Source organism: Coregonus clupeaformis, unplaced genomic scaffold (genome assembly GCF_020615455.1).
Source record: "Coregonus clupeaformis isolate EN_2021a unplaced genomic scaffold, ASM2061545v1 scaf1729, whole genome shotgun sequence".
In the NCBI taxonomy this organism is placed as follows: Eukaryota; Metazoa; Chordata; class Actinopteri; order Salmoniformes; family Salmonidae; genus Coregonus; species Coregonus clupeaformis.
The window spans coordinates 397-17,500 of NW_025535183.1; the positions used below are offsets into that span (position 1 = coordinate 397).

Below are 17,104 nucleotides of genomic sequence, written 5' to 3' on the forward strand. Positions count from 1 at the left end.
TGGGGCTGTCGCTGGGCAACACGGACTTTCAACTCCCTCCAAAGATTTTCTATGGGGTTGAGATCTGGAGACTGGATAGGCCACGCCAGGACCTTGAAATGCTTCTTACGAAGCCACTCCTTCGTTGCCCGGGCGGTGTGTTTGGGATCATTGTCATGCTGAAAGACCCAGCCATGTTTCATCATCAATGCCCTTGCTGATGGAAGGAGGTTTTCACTCAAAATCTCACGATACATGGCCCCATTCATTGTTTCCTTTACACGGATCAGTCGTCCTGGTCCCTTTGCAGAAAAACAGCCCCAAAGCATGATGTTTCCACCCCAATGCTTCACAGTAGGTATGGTGTTCTTTGGATGCAACTCAGCATTCTTTGTCCTCCAAACACAACGAGTTGAGTTTTTACCAAAAAGTTATACTTTGGTTTCATCTGACCATATGACATTCTCCCAATCCTCTTATGGATCATCCAAATGCACTCTAGCAAACTTCAGACGGGCCTGGACATGTACTGGCTTAAGCAGGGGGACACGTCTCGTACTGCAGGATTTGAGTCCCTGGCAGCGTAGTGTGTTACTGGTGGTAGGCTTTGTTACTTTGGTCCCAGCTCTCTGCAGGTAATTCACTAGGTCCCCCTGTGTGGTTCTGGGATTTTTGCTCACCGTTCTTGTGATCATTTTGACCCCACGGGGTGAGATCTTGCGTGGAGCCCCAGATCGAGGGAGATTATCAGTGGTCTTGTATGTCTTCCATTTCCTAATAATTGCTCCCACAGTTGATTTCTTCAAACCAAGCTGCTTACCTATTGCAGATTCAGTCTTCCCAGCCTGGTGCAGGTCTACAATTTTGTTTCTGGTGTCCTTTGACAGCTCTTTGGTCTTGGCCATAGTGGAGTTTGGAGTGTGACTGTTTGAGGTTGTGGACAGGTGTCTTTTATACTGATAACAAGTTCAAACAGGTGCCATTAATACAGGTAACGAGTGGAGGACAGAGGAGCCTCTTAAAGAAGAAGTTACAGGTCTGTGAGAGCCAGAAATCTTGCTTGTTTGTTGGTGACCAAATACTTATTTTCCACCATAATTTGCAAATAAATAAATTAAAAATCCTACAATGTGATTTTCTGGATTTTTTTTCTCAATTTGTCTGTCATTGTTGACGTGTACCTATGATGAAAATTACAGGCCTCTCTCATCTTTTTAAGTGGGAGAACTTGCACAATTGGTGGCTGACTAAATACTTTTTTTCCCCACTGTACATATATATACATACATATATATACATATATACACATATATATATATATACACACATATATATATATATATACATACACATATATATATATATATATACATACATATATATACATACATATATATACATACATATATATACATACACATATATACATACACACATATATATATATATATATATACATATATATATATATATATATACACACACAGTATTTGCAACCATCTCAGTGAACTAATCCATTGCGGAGGCGGAGGCTAACAGCCAATACAAGCTTGATTGGAAAATGTGGTGGGAGGCTCCGTATTCAGGGTGTGACGCAATAGCGGAGCCTCCAGAGGCATGCAGAGGCCAAATTGTGTAACAACGCGGAGAGCTCTGTATAGCTCCGCATTGACATGATTGGTTGATGGTAGGTGGGGGGTGGTACATCCTGTATAAACAACAAACTCACTTCCTTGACAACAGCTCTGCACTGCACAAGAAGGATGAAGGCCCTGACTTCTGCTGAGGCCACATCATAATGCACGGCCCAATGCATACGTCGGATTGACCCTGCGCCCCGATGCACAAGGCACGTCTCTCTCCAGAATGCCCTTCTCTCCCGCCAATTTGTGCACATTCATTGTTTCATAACTTCATTGTGTGATTGTTAGTGTATATATCAATTCCCCATTACATATAAATCACCAGTAGTACATTTACCGTTAATTCCTATCATTTCTAATCTACAATGTTTGTTACTTTAGTTATGGTAATTTATTTTTAACGCATTCAATATTATTATTCCAGTCTTCCCGTTCTCATTGTGGGAGTGGGACACGTTGTTTGCAGAGCGCACAACCTGCTACGCTTGTGTGAAACAAGTTAAGGACGCGCACCTGATTACTCATAGAAGGAGGCCTATAGACTACCTGGCCTGCGCTCAAATGTAGGCCCATAAATGTGCCCTTTTGGGGATCTGATAGTATTTCTGATTGGCTTAACGCACCACCACTAATGACCTGTGGCGCTTCTCAAAAGTAATATTTTCTTCACCTCCAACAGCAAGCAAACAAAGTCTGTTTTTACATCCATTGAGAATTACAATAGTGTCTCAATGTATTTAGAAAAATCTTTCCAGCTCTCTCCATTTCGATAACCACTCAGCGTGAAAGGGGAAAAATGTCATGACAATGATTTTGAGATATGAAGACGTTATTATAAATTAAATAAAACTGTGCATATGAAAACCGTAACTGGCACGCAGATTGGTAGAAATGGTAAGATAAATTGGCATTCAACATTCGAAAGGGTGCCGACTCCTCATGTAGCCAATTACCGGCAACTGCAGGAGAGTAATGGCGGGAGGAGAATAGTTGGTCAGGTTAAGTTGTTTTTCTTCTGGTTATCTAGATTTCTGGCACCCTCTTGAGGCATTTGTCTTATTTCATCAAACCGTCAACTAAAAAGCATCAGACAAGCTCAATGCATATAGTTGATTTTATTAAAACACATAGAGTGTGTCTATATATTGAAAAATACACGTTTTCATTTTGACCAATCGATTGGTCGAAAAAACAGATGACTTACGGTCAACCAATTTTAAAAAAATAATAATTTTCGGGGACAGCCCTAGGTGACTTATTTAAAACCAGCACTTAGATACTGGAGAGCAGCACTTCGATATCGGAGAGCAGCACTTAAGATATCGGAGAGCAGCACTTAAGATATCGGAGAGCAGCACTTCAGATATCGGAGAGCAGCACTACTGTAACTGTAGTGTCTCCCTAATAGAGTCGGAGTGTTGTCTGATATTAGACAGAACCTCAGGAGGTCTGATGTTAGCTACCTCTACCTGTTTTACAACACCACTTAGATCAACCAGGCATGCTGTAACTAGACTATAAAATACCTGCTAGAGACAGAACCTCGGGAGGTCTAACGTTAGCTACCGCTCCTCTACCGCTCCACCACCTGTCCTAGTGTTTGTATACCTGTACTCTCTCCATTATTTAATACCTTGTTGTCACAAAACAAGTGTGTGTGTGTGTGTGTGTGTGTGTGTGTGTGTGTGTGTGTGTGTGTGTGTGTGTGTTTTCTCTGCGTCCCTGTGCTGCATGAAGGAGTAGTGACAGGTAGATAATGTCCGAATGAATAATTCAAAATGGTGCCCTCTACGGCACGGTGAGATGGTGAGCTAGCAAGCTAAACTACATCACTGGAAGAGTAAAACATGGGAAAGGTGTAAATAAATCAGGAGAGAAGATCTGGACTAATAGACGACAACCCAACAGAGGAGGGAGTCCCCTGCTGCTTCTGTCTGGTTGGTTAACCTTATTAAAGAACCACCATGATACTGTGGCTCTCCTCCGCATAGTGATACTATACAGGACTATCATAGCTCTCCAGTGGTATCAGTCCTAGACTATGATATCTCTCCAGTGGTATTAGTCCTAGACTATGATAGCTCTCCAGTGGTATTAGTCCTAGACTATGATAGCTCTCCAGTGGTATTAGTCCTAGACTATGATAGCTCTCCAGTGGTATTAGTCCTAGACTATGATAGCTCTCCAGTGGTATTAGTCCTAGACTATGATATCTCTCCAGTGGTATTAGTCCTAGACTATGATAGCTCTCCAGTGGTATTAGTCCTAGACTATAATAGCTCTCCAGTGGTATTAGTCCTAGACTATGATAGCTCTCCAGTGGTATTAGTCCTAGACTATGATAGCTCTCCAGTGGTATTAGTCCTAGACTATGATAGCTCTCCAGTGGTATTAGTCCTAGACTATGATATCTCTCCAGTGGTATTAGTCTAGACTATGATAGCTCTCCAGTGGTATTAGTCCTAGACTATGATAGCTCTCCAGTGGTATTAGTCCTAGACTATGATAGCTCTCCAGTGGTATTAGTCCTAGACTATGATAGCTCTCCAGTGGTATTAGTCCTAGACTATGATAGCTCTCCAGTGGTATTAGTCCTAGACTATGATATCTCTCCAGTGGTATTAGTCCTAGACTATGATAGCTCTCCAGTGGTATTAGTCCTAGACTATGATAGCTCTCCAGTGGTATTAGTCCTAGACTATGATAGCTCTCCAGTGGTATTAGTCCTAGACTATGATAGCTCTCCAGTGGTATTAGTCCTAGACTATGATAGCTCTCCAGTGGTATTAGTCCTAGACTATGATATCTCTCCAGTGGTATTAGTCCTAGACTATGATAGCTCTCCAGTGGTATTAGTCCTAGACTATGATAGCTCTCCAGTGGTATTAGTCCTAGACCAAGATATCTCTCCAGTGGTATTAGTCCTAGACTATGATAGCTCTCCAGTGGTATTAGTCATAGACTATGATAGCTCTCCAGTGGTATTAGTCCTAAACTATGATAGCTCTCCAGTGGTATTAGTCCTAGACTATGATAGCTCTCCAGTGGTATTAGTCCTAGACTATGATAGCTCTCCAGTGGTATTAGTCCTAGACTATGATAGCTCTCCAGTGGTATTAGTCCTAGACTATGATAGCTCTCCAGTGGTATTAGTCCTAGACTATGATAGCTCTCCAGTGGTATTAGTCCTAGACTATGATAGCTCTCAGTGGTATTAGTCCTAGACTATGATAGCTCTCCAGTGGTATTAGTCCTAGACTATGATAGCTCTCCAGTGGTATTAGTCCTAGACTATGATAGCTAGCTCTACAATGACTTACAGCCCAATACTACTACTACTGAATCCACTCTATAAACACAGCCAGCCAGCCAGCCACATATAAACCGTCTGAGTATAATAAACTATCCAGCTGCTAACGACATCAATAACAGCATACAGGACAGGGACTCAAGTGTTAAATGTGAGAGAATCTATGCTGCGGTCTACCAGCTCATCTCCAGAATAAAACAGAAGAGCAGATGATTCTAAATTGAACCATAACAAATGAATGGTCTGTTCTTTCATGTAGACGCCTCGATCATCTTAATGAAGGCCATAACAAGAGAACTAAACTTATAAAAAACCCAAGGGCTAAAAACACACACTGAAACAGACACACTGAAACAGACACACTGAAACAGACACACACTCGTTCATTCATACACTACCCTTGCCTCTGTATCTCCGTCTCGTTGCCATTGTCATGAACGCACAAACTTCTTAATTAGACTAGCTCTAATGAGGGGACTAGTCTCCTCCATCCCTCCCTCTCATCCCTGCTACAGCCCTGCCTCCCTGACACAGCCCTGCCTCCCTGCCTCAGCCCTGCCTCCCTGCCACAGCCCTGCCTCCCTGACACAGCCCTGCCTCCCTGACACAGCCCTGCCTCCCTGCCTCAGCCCTGCCTCCCTGACACAGCCCTGCCTCCCTGCCACAGCCCTGCCACAGCCCTGCCTCCCTGCCTCAGCCCTGCCTCCCTGCCACAGCCCTGCCTCCCTGACACAGCCCTGCCTCCCTGACACAGCCCTGCCTCCCTGCCTCAGCCCTGCCTCCCTGACACAGCCCTGCCTCCCTGCCACAGCCCTGCCACAGCCCTGCCTCCCTGCCTCAGCCCTGCCTCCCTGACACAGCCCTGCCTCCCTGCCTCAGCCCTGCCTCCCTGCCACAGCCCTGCCTCCCTGCCACAGCCCTGCCTCCCTGCCTCAGCCCTGCCTCCCTGACACAGCCCTGCCTCCCTGACACAGCCCTGCCACAGCCCTGCCTCCCTGCCACAGCCCTGCCTCCCTGCCTCAGCCCTGCCTCCTCCCCTGACACAGCCCTGCCTCCCTGCCTCAGCCCTGCCTCCCTGCCTCAGCCCTGCCTCCTCCCTGCCTCAGCCCTGCCTCCCTGCCACAGCCCTGCCTCCCTGACACAGCCCTGCCTCCCTGACACAGCCCTGCCTCCCTGACACAGCCCTGCCTCCCTGCCTCAGCCCTGCCTCCCTGCCTCAGCCCTGCCTCCCTGCCACAGCCCTGCCTCCCTGACACAGCCCTGCCTCAGCCCTGCCTCCCTGACACAGCCCTGCCTCCCTGACACAGCCCTGCCTCCCTGCCACAGCCCTGCCTCCCTGCCACAGCCCTGCCTCCCTGCCACAGCCCTGCCTCCCTGCCACAGCCCTGCCTCCCTGCCTCAGCCCTGCCTCCTCCCTGACACAGCCCTGCCTCCCTGCCTCAGCCCTGCCTCCCTGCCTCAGCCCTGCCTCCTCCCTGCCTCAGCCCTGCCTCCCTGCCACAGCCCTGCCTCCCTGACACAGCCCTGCCTCCCTGACACAGCCCTGCCTCCCTGCCTCAGCCCTGCCTCCCTGCCACAGCCCTGCCTCCCTGACACAGCCCTGCCTCCCTGACACAGCCCTGCCTCAGCCCTGCCTCCCTGACACAGCCCTGCCTCCCTGACACAGCCCTGCCTCAGCCCTGCCTCCCTGACACAGCCCTGCCTCCCTGCCACAGCCCTGCCACAGCCCTGCCTCCCTGACACAGCCCTGCCTCCCTGACACAGCCCTGCCTCCCTGCCACAGCCCTGCCTCCCTGACAAAGCCCTGCCTCCCTGACACAGCCCTGCCTCCCTGCCTCCCTGCCACAGCCCTGCCTCCCTGACACAGCCCTGCCACAGCCCTGCATCCCTGCCACAGCCCTGCATCCCTGCCACAGCCCTGCCATGGTGAGGGAAATTGAACAAACAACTGTGGTCACGAGTCAGGCAGAGAAGAACAGGCTGGCGAGACAGGGACATGAGTTCTCACACACACAAACACAAGGGGACAGGGAGAGAGGAGGACATTGGGTAATGGGTTCCCACACACATGTGACAATGTTTGGAATGAATGGGTTGGAGCAGCGCACCAGAGGATAACAATGAGATGACTGGAGTGAATTGGCCACACACAGACAGACAGAGAGACAGAGAGAGCGAGAGAGACGACAGAGAGAGAGAGAGAGAGAGAGAGAGAGAGAGAGAGAGAGAGAGAGGGTGAGAGAGAGAGAGAGAGAGACGACAGAGAGAGAGAGAGAGAGAGAGAGAGAGAGAGAGAGGAGAGAGAGAGAGAGAGAGAGAGAGAGAGGGAGGGAGGGAGAGAGAGAGAGAGAGAGAGAGAGACGAGAGAGACGAGAGAGACGAGAGAGACGAGAGAGACGAGAGAGACGAGAGAGACGAGAGAGACGAGAGAGACGAGAGAGACGAGAGAGACGAGAGAGAGAGAGAGAGAGAGAGAGAGAGAGAGAGAGAGAGAGAGAGAGAGAGAGAGAGAGAGGGGGGAGGGGAGGGGGAGAGGGAGAGGGAGAGGGAGAGGGGGAGGGGAGGGAGAGGGAGAGGGAGAGGGAGAGGGAGAGGGAGAGGGAGAGGGAGAGAGAGAGAGAGAGAGAGAGAGAGAGAGAGAGAGAGAGAGAGAGAGACGACAGAGAGAGAGAGAGAGAGAGAGAGAGAGAGAGAGAGGGAGAGAGAGAGAGAGAGAGAGAGGGAGAATAACAGCAGTAGTTATCCTGACCTGGTCTGTATGAGCCGAAGGTGTGTGCCAGTCTGTTGAGGAGGTCGGGGTTGTCATAGCGATCCTCGTTAGCCACCACCCAGAAACAGCTCTCTGACATCTCCTGGGGGCGGATCTACACACACACACACACACACACAAATAGAAGGCAGGTCGACCAGGGGTTAATATATGCACATATAAACATGGACCCACAGCCACAAAAACGTACTGAGCACATATGATAGTCATATGGATAGTCCCTCCCCTATCCACACCCCAACACAGCCGAGTCCCAGGAAACTCTACCGTTGATTTAAGGACCAAAGGCTCCCAACACCCACCCACACACATCTGAATAATGAGTGATTTCAGGTAGAAAGAACAGACCGTGATGGGGAATATGACTGAGGAGATGAGACCATTACAATAACAAGAGCCATGGATAGACTCCCCACACACACACTCCCTCTTCTCCTATCTATGAAAAATCATAAAAGGAAGAGAATAGCCAATAAGCTGGCTATATGCCTCTCCCATGTCTCTTCTATGTCTTCCCTGACATATCTCTGTGTCCTGTAGGATATAGGGGCTGGTGGTTAACTAGGACTGTTCTAGCTGGTCCTGTAAGAGATAGGGGCTGGCGGTTAACTAGGACTGTTCTAGCTGGTCCTGTAAGAGATAGGGGCTGGCGGTTAACTAGGACTGTTCTAGCTGGTCCTGTAAGAGATAGGGGCTGCTGGTTAACTAGGACTGTTCTAGCTGGTCCTGTAAGAGATAGGGGCTGGTGGTTAACTAGGACTGTTCTAGCTGGTCCTGTAGGAGATAGGGGCTGGTGGTTAACTAGGACTGTTCTAGCTGGTCCTGTAAGAGATAGGGGCTGGTGGTTAACTAGGACTGTTCTAGCTGGTCCTGTAAGAGATAGGGGCTGCTGGTTAACTAGGACTGTTCTAGCTGGTCCTGTAAGAGATAGGGGCTGGTGGTTAACTAGGACTGTTCTAGCTGGTCCTGTAGGAGATAGGGGCTGGTGGTTAACTAGGACTGTTCTAGCTGGTCCTGTAAGAGATAGGGGCTGGTGGTTAACTAGGACTGTTCTAGCTGGTCCTGTAAGAGATAGGGGCTGCTGGTTAACTAGGACTGTTCTAGCTGGTCCTGTAGGATATAGGGGCTGGTGGTTAACTAGGACTGTTCTAGCTGGTCCTGTAAGAGATAGGGGCTGCTGGTTAACTAGGACTGTTCTAGCTGGTCCTGTAAGAGATAGGGGCTGCTGGTTAACTAGGACTGTTCTAGCTGGTCCTGTAAGAGATAGGGGCTGCTGGTTAACTAGGACTGTTCTAGCTGGTCCTGTAGGATATAGGGGCTGGTGGTTAACTAGGACTGTTCTAGCTGGTCCTGTAAGAGATAGGGGCTGGCGGTTAACAAGGACTGTTCTAGCTGGTCCTGTAAGAGATAGGGGCTGCTGGTTAACTAGGACTGTTCTAGCTGGTCCTGTAAGAGATAGGGGCTGGTGGTTAACTAGGACTGTTCTAGCTGGTCCTGTAGGAGATAGGGGCTGGTGGTTAACTAGGACTGTTCTAGCTGGTCCTGTAAGAGATAGGGGCTGGTGGTTAACTAGGACTGTTCTAGCTGGTCCTGTAAGAGATAGGGGCTGGCGGTTAACTAGGACTGTTCTAGCTGGTCCTGTAAGAGATAGGGGCTGGTGGTTAACTAGGACTGTTCTAGCTGGTCCTGTAAGAGATAGGGGCTGGTGGTTAACTAGGACTGTTCTAGCTGGTCCTGTAAGAGATAGGGGCTGGTGGTTAACTAGGACTGTTCTAGCTGGTCCTGTAAGAGATAGGGGCTGGTGGTTAACTAGGACTGTTCTAGCTGGTCCTGAAAGAGATAGGGGCTGGTGGTTAACCAGGACTGTTCTAGCTGGTCCTGTACGAGATAGGGGCTGCTGGTTAACTAGGACTGTTCTAGCTGGTCCTGTAGGATATAGGGGCTGGTGGTTAACTAGGACTGTTCTAGCTGGTCCTGTAAGAGATAGGGGCTGGCGGTTAACAAGGACTGTTCTAGCTGGTCCTGTAAGAGATAGGGGCTGGTGGTTAACTAGGACTGTTCTAGCTGGTCCTGTACGAGATAGGGGCTGGTGGTTAACTAGGACTGTTCTAGCTGGTCCTGTAAGAGATAGGGGCTGGTGGTTAACTAGGACTGTTCTAGCTGGTCCTGTAGGATATAGGGGCTGGTGGTTAACTAGGACTGTTCTAGCTGGTCCTGTAAGAGATAGGGGCTGGTGGTTAACTAGGACTGTTCTAGCTGGTCCTGAAAGAGATAGGGGCTGGTGGTTAACTAGGACTGTTCTAGCTGGTCCTGTAAGAGATAGGGGCTGGTGGTTAACTAGGACTGTTCTAGCTGGTCCTGTAAGAGATAGGGGCTGGTGGTTAACTAGGACTGTTCTAGCTGGTCCTGTAAGAGATAGGGGCTGGTGGTTAACTAGGACTGTTCTAGCTGGTCCTGTAAGAGATAGGGGCTGGTGGTTAACTAGGACTGTTCTAGCTGGTCCTGTAAGAGATAGGGGCTGCTGGTTAACTAGGACTGTTCTAGCTGGTCCTGTAGGATATAGGGGCTGGTGGTTAACTAAGACTGTTCTAGCTGGTCCTGTAAAAGATAGGGGCTGGCGGTTAACTAGGACTGTTCTAGCTGGTCCTGTAAGAAATAGGGGCTGGTGGTTAACTAGGACTGTTCTAGCTGGTCCTGTAGGATATAGGGGCTGGTGGTTAACTAGGACTGTTCTAGCTGGTCCTGTAAGAGATAGGGGCTGGTGGTTAACTAGGACTGTTCTAGCTGGTCCTGAAAGAGATAGGGGCTGGTGGTTAACTAGGACTGTTCTAGCTGGTCCTGTAAGAGATAGGGGCTGCTGGTTAACTAGGACTGTTCTAGCTGGTCCTGTAGGATATAGGGGCTGGTGGTTAACTAGGACTGTTCTAGCTGGTCCTGTAAGAGATAGGGGCTGGCGGTTAACTAGGACTGTTCTAGCTGGTCCTGTAAGAGATAGGGGCTGGTGGTTAACTAGGACTGTTCTAGCTGGTCCTGTAAGAGATAGGGGCTGGTGGTTAACTAGGACTGTTCTAGCTGGTCCTGTAAGAGATAGGGGCTGGCGGTTAACTAGGACTGTTCTAGCTGGTCCTGTAAGAGATAGGGGCTGGCGGTTAACTAGGACTGTTCTAGCTGGTCCTGTAAGAGATAGGGGCTGGTGGTTAACTAGGACTGTTCTAGCTGGTCCTGTAGGAGATAGGGGCTGCTGGTTAACTAGGACTGTTCTAGCTGGTCCTGAAAGAGATAGGGGCTGGTGGTTAACTAGGACTGTTCTAGCTGGTCCTGAAAGAGATAGGGGCTGGTGGTTAACTAGGACTGTTCTAGCTGGTCCTGAAAGAGATAGGGGCTGGTGGTTAACTAGGACTGTTCTAGCTGGTCCTGAAAGAGATAGGGGCTGGTGGTTAACTAGGACTGTTCTAGCTGGTCCTGTAAGAGATAGGGGCTGCTGGTTAACTAGGACTGTTCTAGCTGGTCCTGTAAGAGATAGGGGCTGCTGGTTAACTAGGACTGTTCTAGCTGGTCCTGTAAGAGATAGGGGCTGGTGGTTAACTAGGACTGTTCTAGCTGGTCCTGTAAGAGATAGGGGCTGCTGGTTAACTAGGACTGTTCTAGCTGGTCCTGTAAGAGATAGGGGCTGCTGGTTAACTAGGACTGTTCTAGCTGGTCCTGTAAGAGATAGGGGCTGGTGGTTAACTAGGACTGTTCTAGCTGGTCCTGAAAGAGATAGGGGCTGGTGGTTAACTAGGACTGTTCTAGCTGGTCCTGAAAGAGATAGGGGCTGGTGGTTAACTAGGACTGTTCTAGCTGGTCCTGAAAGAGATAGGGGCTGGTGGTTAACTAGGACTGTTCTAGCTGGTCCTGTAAGAGATAGGGGCTGCTGGTTAACTAGGACTGTTCTAGCTGGTCCTGTAAGAGATAGGGGCTGGTGGTTAACTAGGACTGTTCTAGCTGGTCCTGTAAGAGATAGGGGCTGCTGGTTAACTAGGACTGTTCTAGCTGGTCCTGTAAGAGATAGGGGCTGCTGGTTAACTAGGACTGTTCTAGCTGGTCCTGTAAGAGATAGGGGCTGCTGGTTAACTAGGACTGTTCTAGCTGGTCCTGAAAGAGATAGGGGCTGCTGGTTAACTAGGACTGTTATAACACACTGCAGCCTCCCCCCCTGTTATAACACACTGCAGCCTCCCCCCTGTTATAACACACTGCTGCCTCCCCCCTATTATAACACACTGCAGCCTCCCCCTGTTATAACACAAGCCAGCCTCCCCCTGTTATAACACACTGCAGCCTCCCCCTGTTATAACACACTGCAGCCTCCCCCCTGTTATAACACACTGCAGCATCCCCCCTGTTATAACACACTGCAGCCTCCCCCCTGTTATAACACACTGCAGCCTCCCCCTGTTATAACACACTGCAGCATCCCCCTGTTATAACACACTGCAGCATCCCCCCTGGTATAACACACTGCAGCCTCCCCCCTATTATAACACACTATGGCAGTCTCTATGGGGGTGCCACAGGGTTCAATTCTTGGGCCGACACTTTTCTCCGTGTATATCAATGATGTCGCTCTTGCTGCTGGTGACTTTCAGATCCACCTCTACGCAGACGACACCATTTTGTATACATCTGGCCCTTCATTGGACACTGTGTTAACAAACCTCCAAACAAGCTTCAATGCCATACAACAATCCTTCAGTAGCCTTCAACTGCTCTTAAACACTAGTAAAACTAAATGCATGCTTTTCAATCGAACGCTGCTAGCACCCGCCCACCCGACTAGAATCACCACTCTCGACGGGTCTGACCTAGAGTATGTGGACAACTACAAATACCTAGGTGTCTGGTTAGACTGTAAACTCTCCTTCCAGACTCACATAAAGAATATCCAATCCAAAGTTAAATCAAGAATCGGCTTCCTATTTCGCAACAAAGCCTCCTTCACTCATGCTGCCAAACATGCCCTCGTAAAACTGACTATCCTACCGATCCTTGACTTCGGCGATGTCATTTACAAAATAGCCTCCAACACTCTACTCAGCAAATTGGATGTAGTCTATCACAGTGCCATCCGTTTTGTCTCCAAAGCCCCATACACTACCCACCACTGTGACCTGTACGCTCTTGTTGGCTGGTCCTCACTACATGTTCGTCGTCAAACCCACTGGCTCCAGGCCATCTATAAATCACTGCTAGGCAAATCCCCGCCTTAACTTAGCTCATTGGTCACCATAGCAGCACCCACCCGTAGTCTGCGCTCCAGCAGGTATATCTCACTGGTCATTCCCAAAGCCAACACCTCCTTTGGCCGCCATTCCTTCCAGTTCTCTGCTGCCAATGACTGGAACGAATTGCAAAAATATCTGAAGCTGGAGACACTTATCTCCCTCACTAACTTTAAGCATCAGTTGTCAGAGCACCTTACCGATCACTGCACCTGTACACAGCCCATCTGAAATTAGCCCACCCAACTACCTCATCCCTATATTGTTATTTATTTTGCTCATTTGTACCCCAGTATCTCTATTTGCACATAATCTCTTGCACATCTAGCATTCCAGTGTTAATACTAATTGTAATTATTTTGCACTATGGCCTATTTATTGCCTTACCTCCATAACTTGCTACATTTGCACACACTGTATATATATGTATTTCTGTTGTATTTTTGACTTTATGTTTTGTTTATTCCATATGTAACTCTGTGTTGTTGTTTTTATCGCACTGCTTTGCTTTATCTTGGCCAGGTCGCAGTTGTAAATGAGAAGTTGTTCTCAACTTGCTTACCTGGTTAAATAAAGGTTAAATAAATAAAAAAATAAATAAAACACTGCAGCCTCCCCCCTGTTATAACACACTGCTGCCTCCCCCCTGTTATAACACACTGCAGCCTCCCCCCTGTTATAACACACTGCAGCCTCCCCCCTGTTATAACACACTGCTGCCTCCCCCGTTATAACACACTGCAGCCTCCCCCTGTTATAACACACTGCAGCCTCCCCCTGTTATAACACACTGCAGCCTCCCCCCTGTTATAACACACTGCAGCCTTCCCCTGTTATAACACACTGCAGCCTCCCCCTGTTATAACACACTGCAGCCTCCCCCTGTTATAACACACTGCAGCCTCCCCCTGTTATAACACACAGCAGCCTCCCCCCTGTTATAACACACTGCAGCCTCCCCCCTGTTATAACACACTGCAGCCTCCCCCCTGTTATAACACACTGCAGCCTCCCCCTGTTATAACACACTGCAGCCTCCCCCCTGTTATAACACACTGCAGCCTCCCCCCTGTTATAACACACTGCAGCCTCCCCCCTATTATAACACACTATGGCAGTCTCTATGGGGGTGCCACAGGGTTCAATTCTTGGGCCGACACTTTTCTCCGTGTATATCAATGATGTCGCTCTTGCTGCTGGTGACTCTCAGATCCACCTCTACGCAGACGACACCATTTTGTATACATCTGGCCCTTCATTGGACACTGTGTTAACAAACCTCCAAACGAGCTTCAATGCCATACAACAATCCTTCAGTAGCCTCCAACTGCTCTTAAACACTAGTAAAACTAAATGCATGCTCTTCAATCGAACGCTGCTGGCACCCGCCCACCCGACTAGAATCACCACTCTCGACGGGTCTGACCTAGAGTATGTGGACAACTACAAATACCTAGGTGTCTGGTTAGACTGTAAACTCTCCTTCCAGACTCACATAAAGAATATCCAATCCAAAGTTAAATCTAGAATCGGCTTCCTATTTCGCAACAAAGCCTCCTTCACTCATGCTGCCAAACATGCCCTCGTAAAACTGACTATCCTACCGATCCTTGACTTCGGCGATGTCATTTACAAAATAGCCTCCAACACTCTACTCAGCAAATTGGATGTAGTCTATCACAGTGCCATCCGTTTTGTCTCCAAAGCCCCATACGCTACCCACCACTGTGACCTGTACGCTCTTGTTGGCTGGTCCTCACTACATGTTCGTCGTCAAACCCACTGGCTCCAGGCCATCTATAAATCACTGCTAGGCAAATCCCCGCCTTATCTTAGCTCATTGGTCACCATAGCAGCACCCACCCGTAGTCTGCGCTCCAGCAGGTATATCTCACTGGTCATTCCCAAAGCCAACACCTCCTTTGGCCGCCATTCCTTCCAGTTCTCTGCTGCCAATGACTGGAACGAATTGCAAAAATATCTGAAGCTGGAGACACTTATCTCCCTCACTAACTTTAAGCATCAGTTGTCAGAGCACCTTACCGATCACTGCACCTGTACACAGCCCATCTGAAATTAGCCCGCCCAACTACCTCATCCCTATATTGTTATTTATTTTGCTCATTTGTACCCCAGTATCTCTATTTGCACATAATCTCTTGCACATCTAGCATTCCAGTGTTAATACTAATTGTAATTATTTTGCACTATGGCCTATTTATTGCCTTACCTCCATAACTTGCTACATTTGCACACACTGTATATATATTTTCTGTTGTATTTTTGACTTTATGTTTTTTTTTTACCCCATATGTAACTCTGTGTTGTTGTTTTTATCGCACTGCTTTGCTTTATCTTGGCCAGGTCGCAGTTGTAAATGAGAACTTGTTCTCAACTGGCTTACCTGGTTAAATAAAGGTTAAATAAATAAATAAATAAAAAAACACTGCAGCCTCCCCCTGTTATAACACACTGCAGCCTCCCCCCTGTTATAACACACTGCAGCCTCCCCCTGTTATAACACACTGCAGCCTCCCCTGTTATAACACACTGCAGCCTCCCCCCTGTTATAACACACTGCAGCCTCCCCCTGTTATAACACACTGCAGCCTCCCCCTGTTATAACACACTGCAGCCTCCCCCTGTTATAACACACTGCAGCCTCCCCCTGTTATAACACACTGCAGCCTCCCCCTGTTATAACACACTGCAGCCTCCCCCTGTTATAACACACTGCAGCCTCCCCCTGTTATAACACACTGCAGCCTCCCCCTGTTATAACACACTGCAGCCTCCCCCTGTTATAACACACTGCAGCCTCCCCCTGTTATAACACACTGCAGCCTCCCCCCTGTTATAACACACTGCAGCCTCCCCACTGTTATAACACACTGCAGCCTCCCCCTGTTATAACACACTGCAGCCTCCCCCTGTTATAACACACTGCAGCCTCCCCCTGTTATAACACACTGCAGCCTCCCCCTGTTATAACACACTGCAGCCTCCCCCTGTTATAACACACTGCAGCCTCCCCCTGTTATAACACACTGCAGCCTCCCCCCTGTTATAACACACTGCAGCCTCCCCCTGTTATAACACACTGCAGCCTCCCCCTGTTATAACACACTGCAGCCTCCCCCCTGTTATAACACACTGCAGCCTCCCCCCTGTTATAACACACTGCAGCCTCCCCCCTGTTATACAGTGAGGGAAAAAAAGTATTTGATCCCCTGCTGATTTTGTACGTTTGCCCACTGACAAAGACATGATCAGTCTATAATTTTAATGGTAGGTTTATTTGAACAGTGAGAGACAGAATAACAACAAAATAATCCACAAAAACGGATTTCAAAAATGTTATATATTGATTTGCATTTTAATGAGGGAAATAAGTATTTTGCCCCTCTGCAAAACATGACTTAGTACTTGGTGGCAAAACCCTTGTTGGCAATCAGAGGTCAGACGTTTCTTGTAGTTGGCCACCAGGTTTGCGCACATCTCAGGAGGGATTTTGTCCCACTCCTCTTTGCAGATCTTCTCCAAGTCATTAAGGTTTCGAGGCTGACGTTTGGCAACTTGAACCTTCAGCTCCCTCCACAGATCTTCTATGGGATTAAGGTCTGGAGACTGACTAGGCCACTCCAGGACCTTAATGTGCTTCTTCTTGAGCCACTCCTTTGTTGCCTTGGCCGTGTGTTTTGGGTCATTGTCATGCTGGAATACCAATCCACGACCCATTTTCAATGCCCTGGCTGAGGGAAGGAGGTTCTCACCCAAGATTTGACGGTACATGGCCCCGTCCATCGTCCCTTTGATGCGGTGAAGTTGTCCTATCCCCTTAGCAGAAAAACACACCCAAAGCATAATGTTTCCACCTCCATGTTTGACGGTGGGGATGGTGTTCTTGTGGTCATAGGCAGTATTCCTCCTCCTCCAAACACGGCGAGTTGAGTTGATGCCAAAGAGCTTGATTTTGGTCTCATCTGACCACAACACTTTCACCCAGTTCTCCTCTGAATCATTCAGATGTTCATTGGCAAACTTCAGACGGCCCTGTATATGTGCTTTCTTGAGCAGGGGGACCTTGCAGGCGCTGCAGGATTTCAGTTCCTCACGGCGTATAGTGTTTTACCAATTTTTT

The 17,104-nt window shown here is 48.5% G+C and overlaps 1 protein-coding gene across 1 annotated transcript in view; it reads right to left on the reverse strand.

The window, feature by feature from the left end:
* Window positions 1-7,663: 7,663 nt before the first annotated feature.
* The window catches only part of LOC121566330 (protein diaphanous homolog 3-like), a gene marked incomplete at both ends in the record, with an annotated part of 91,725 nt that continues 82,284 nt past the window's right edge, over window positions 7,664-17,104 (reverse strand). The window contains one exon of the mRNA XM_045218697.1: window positions 7,664-7,796. Within this exon, the coding sequence (XP_045074632.1) occupies window positions 7,664-7,796 (133 nt within the window). The remainder of the gene's footprint in view (window positions 7,797-17,104) is intronic.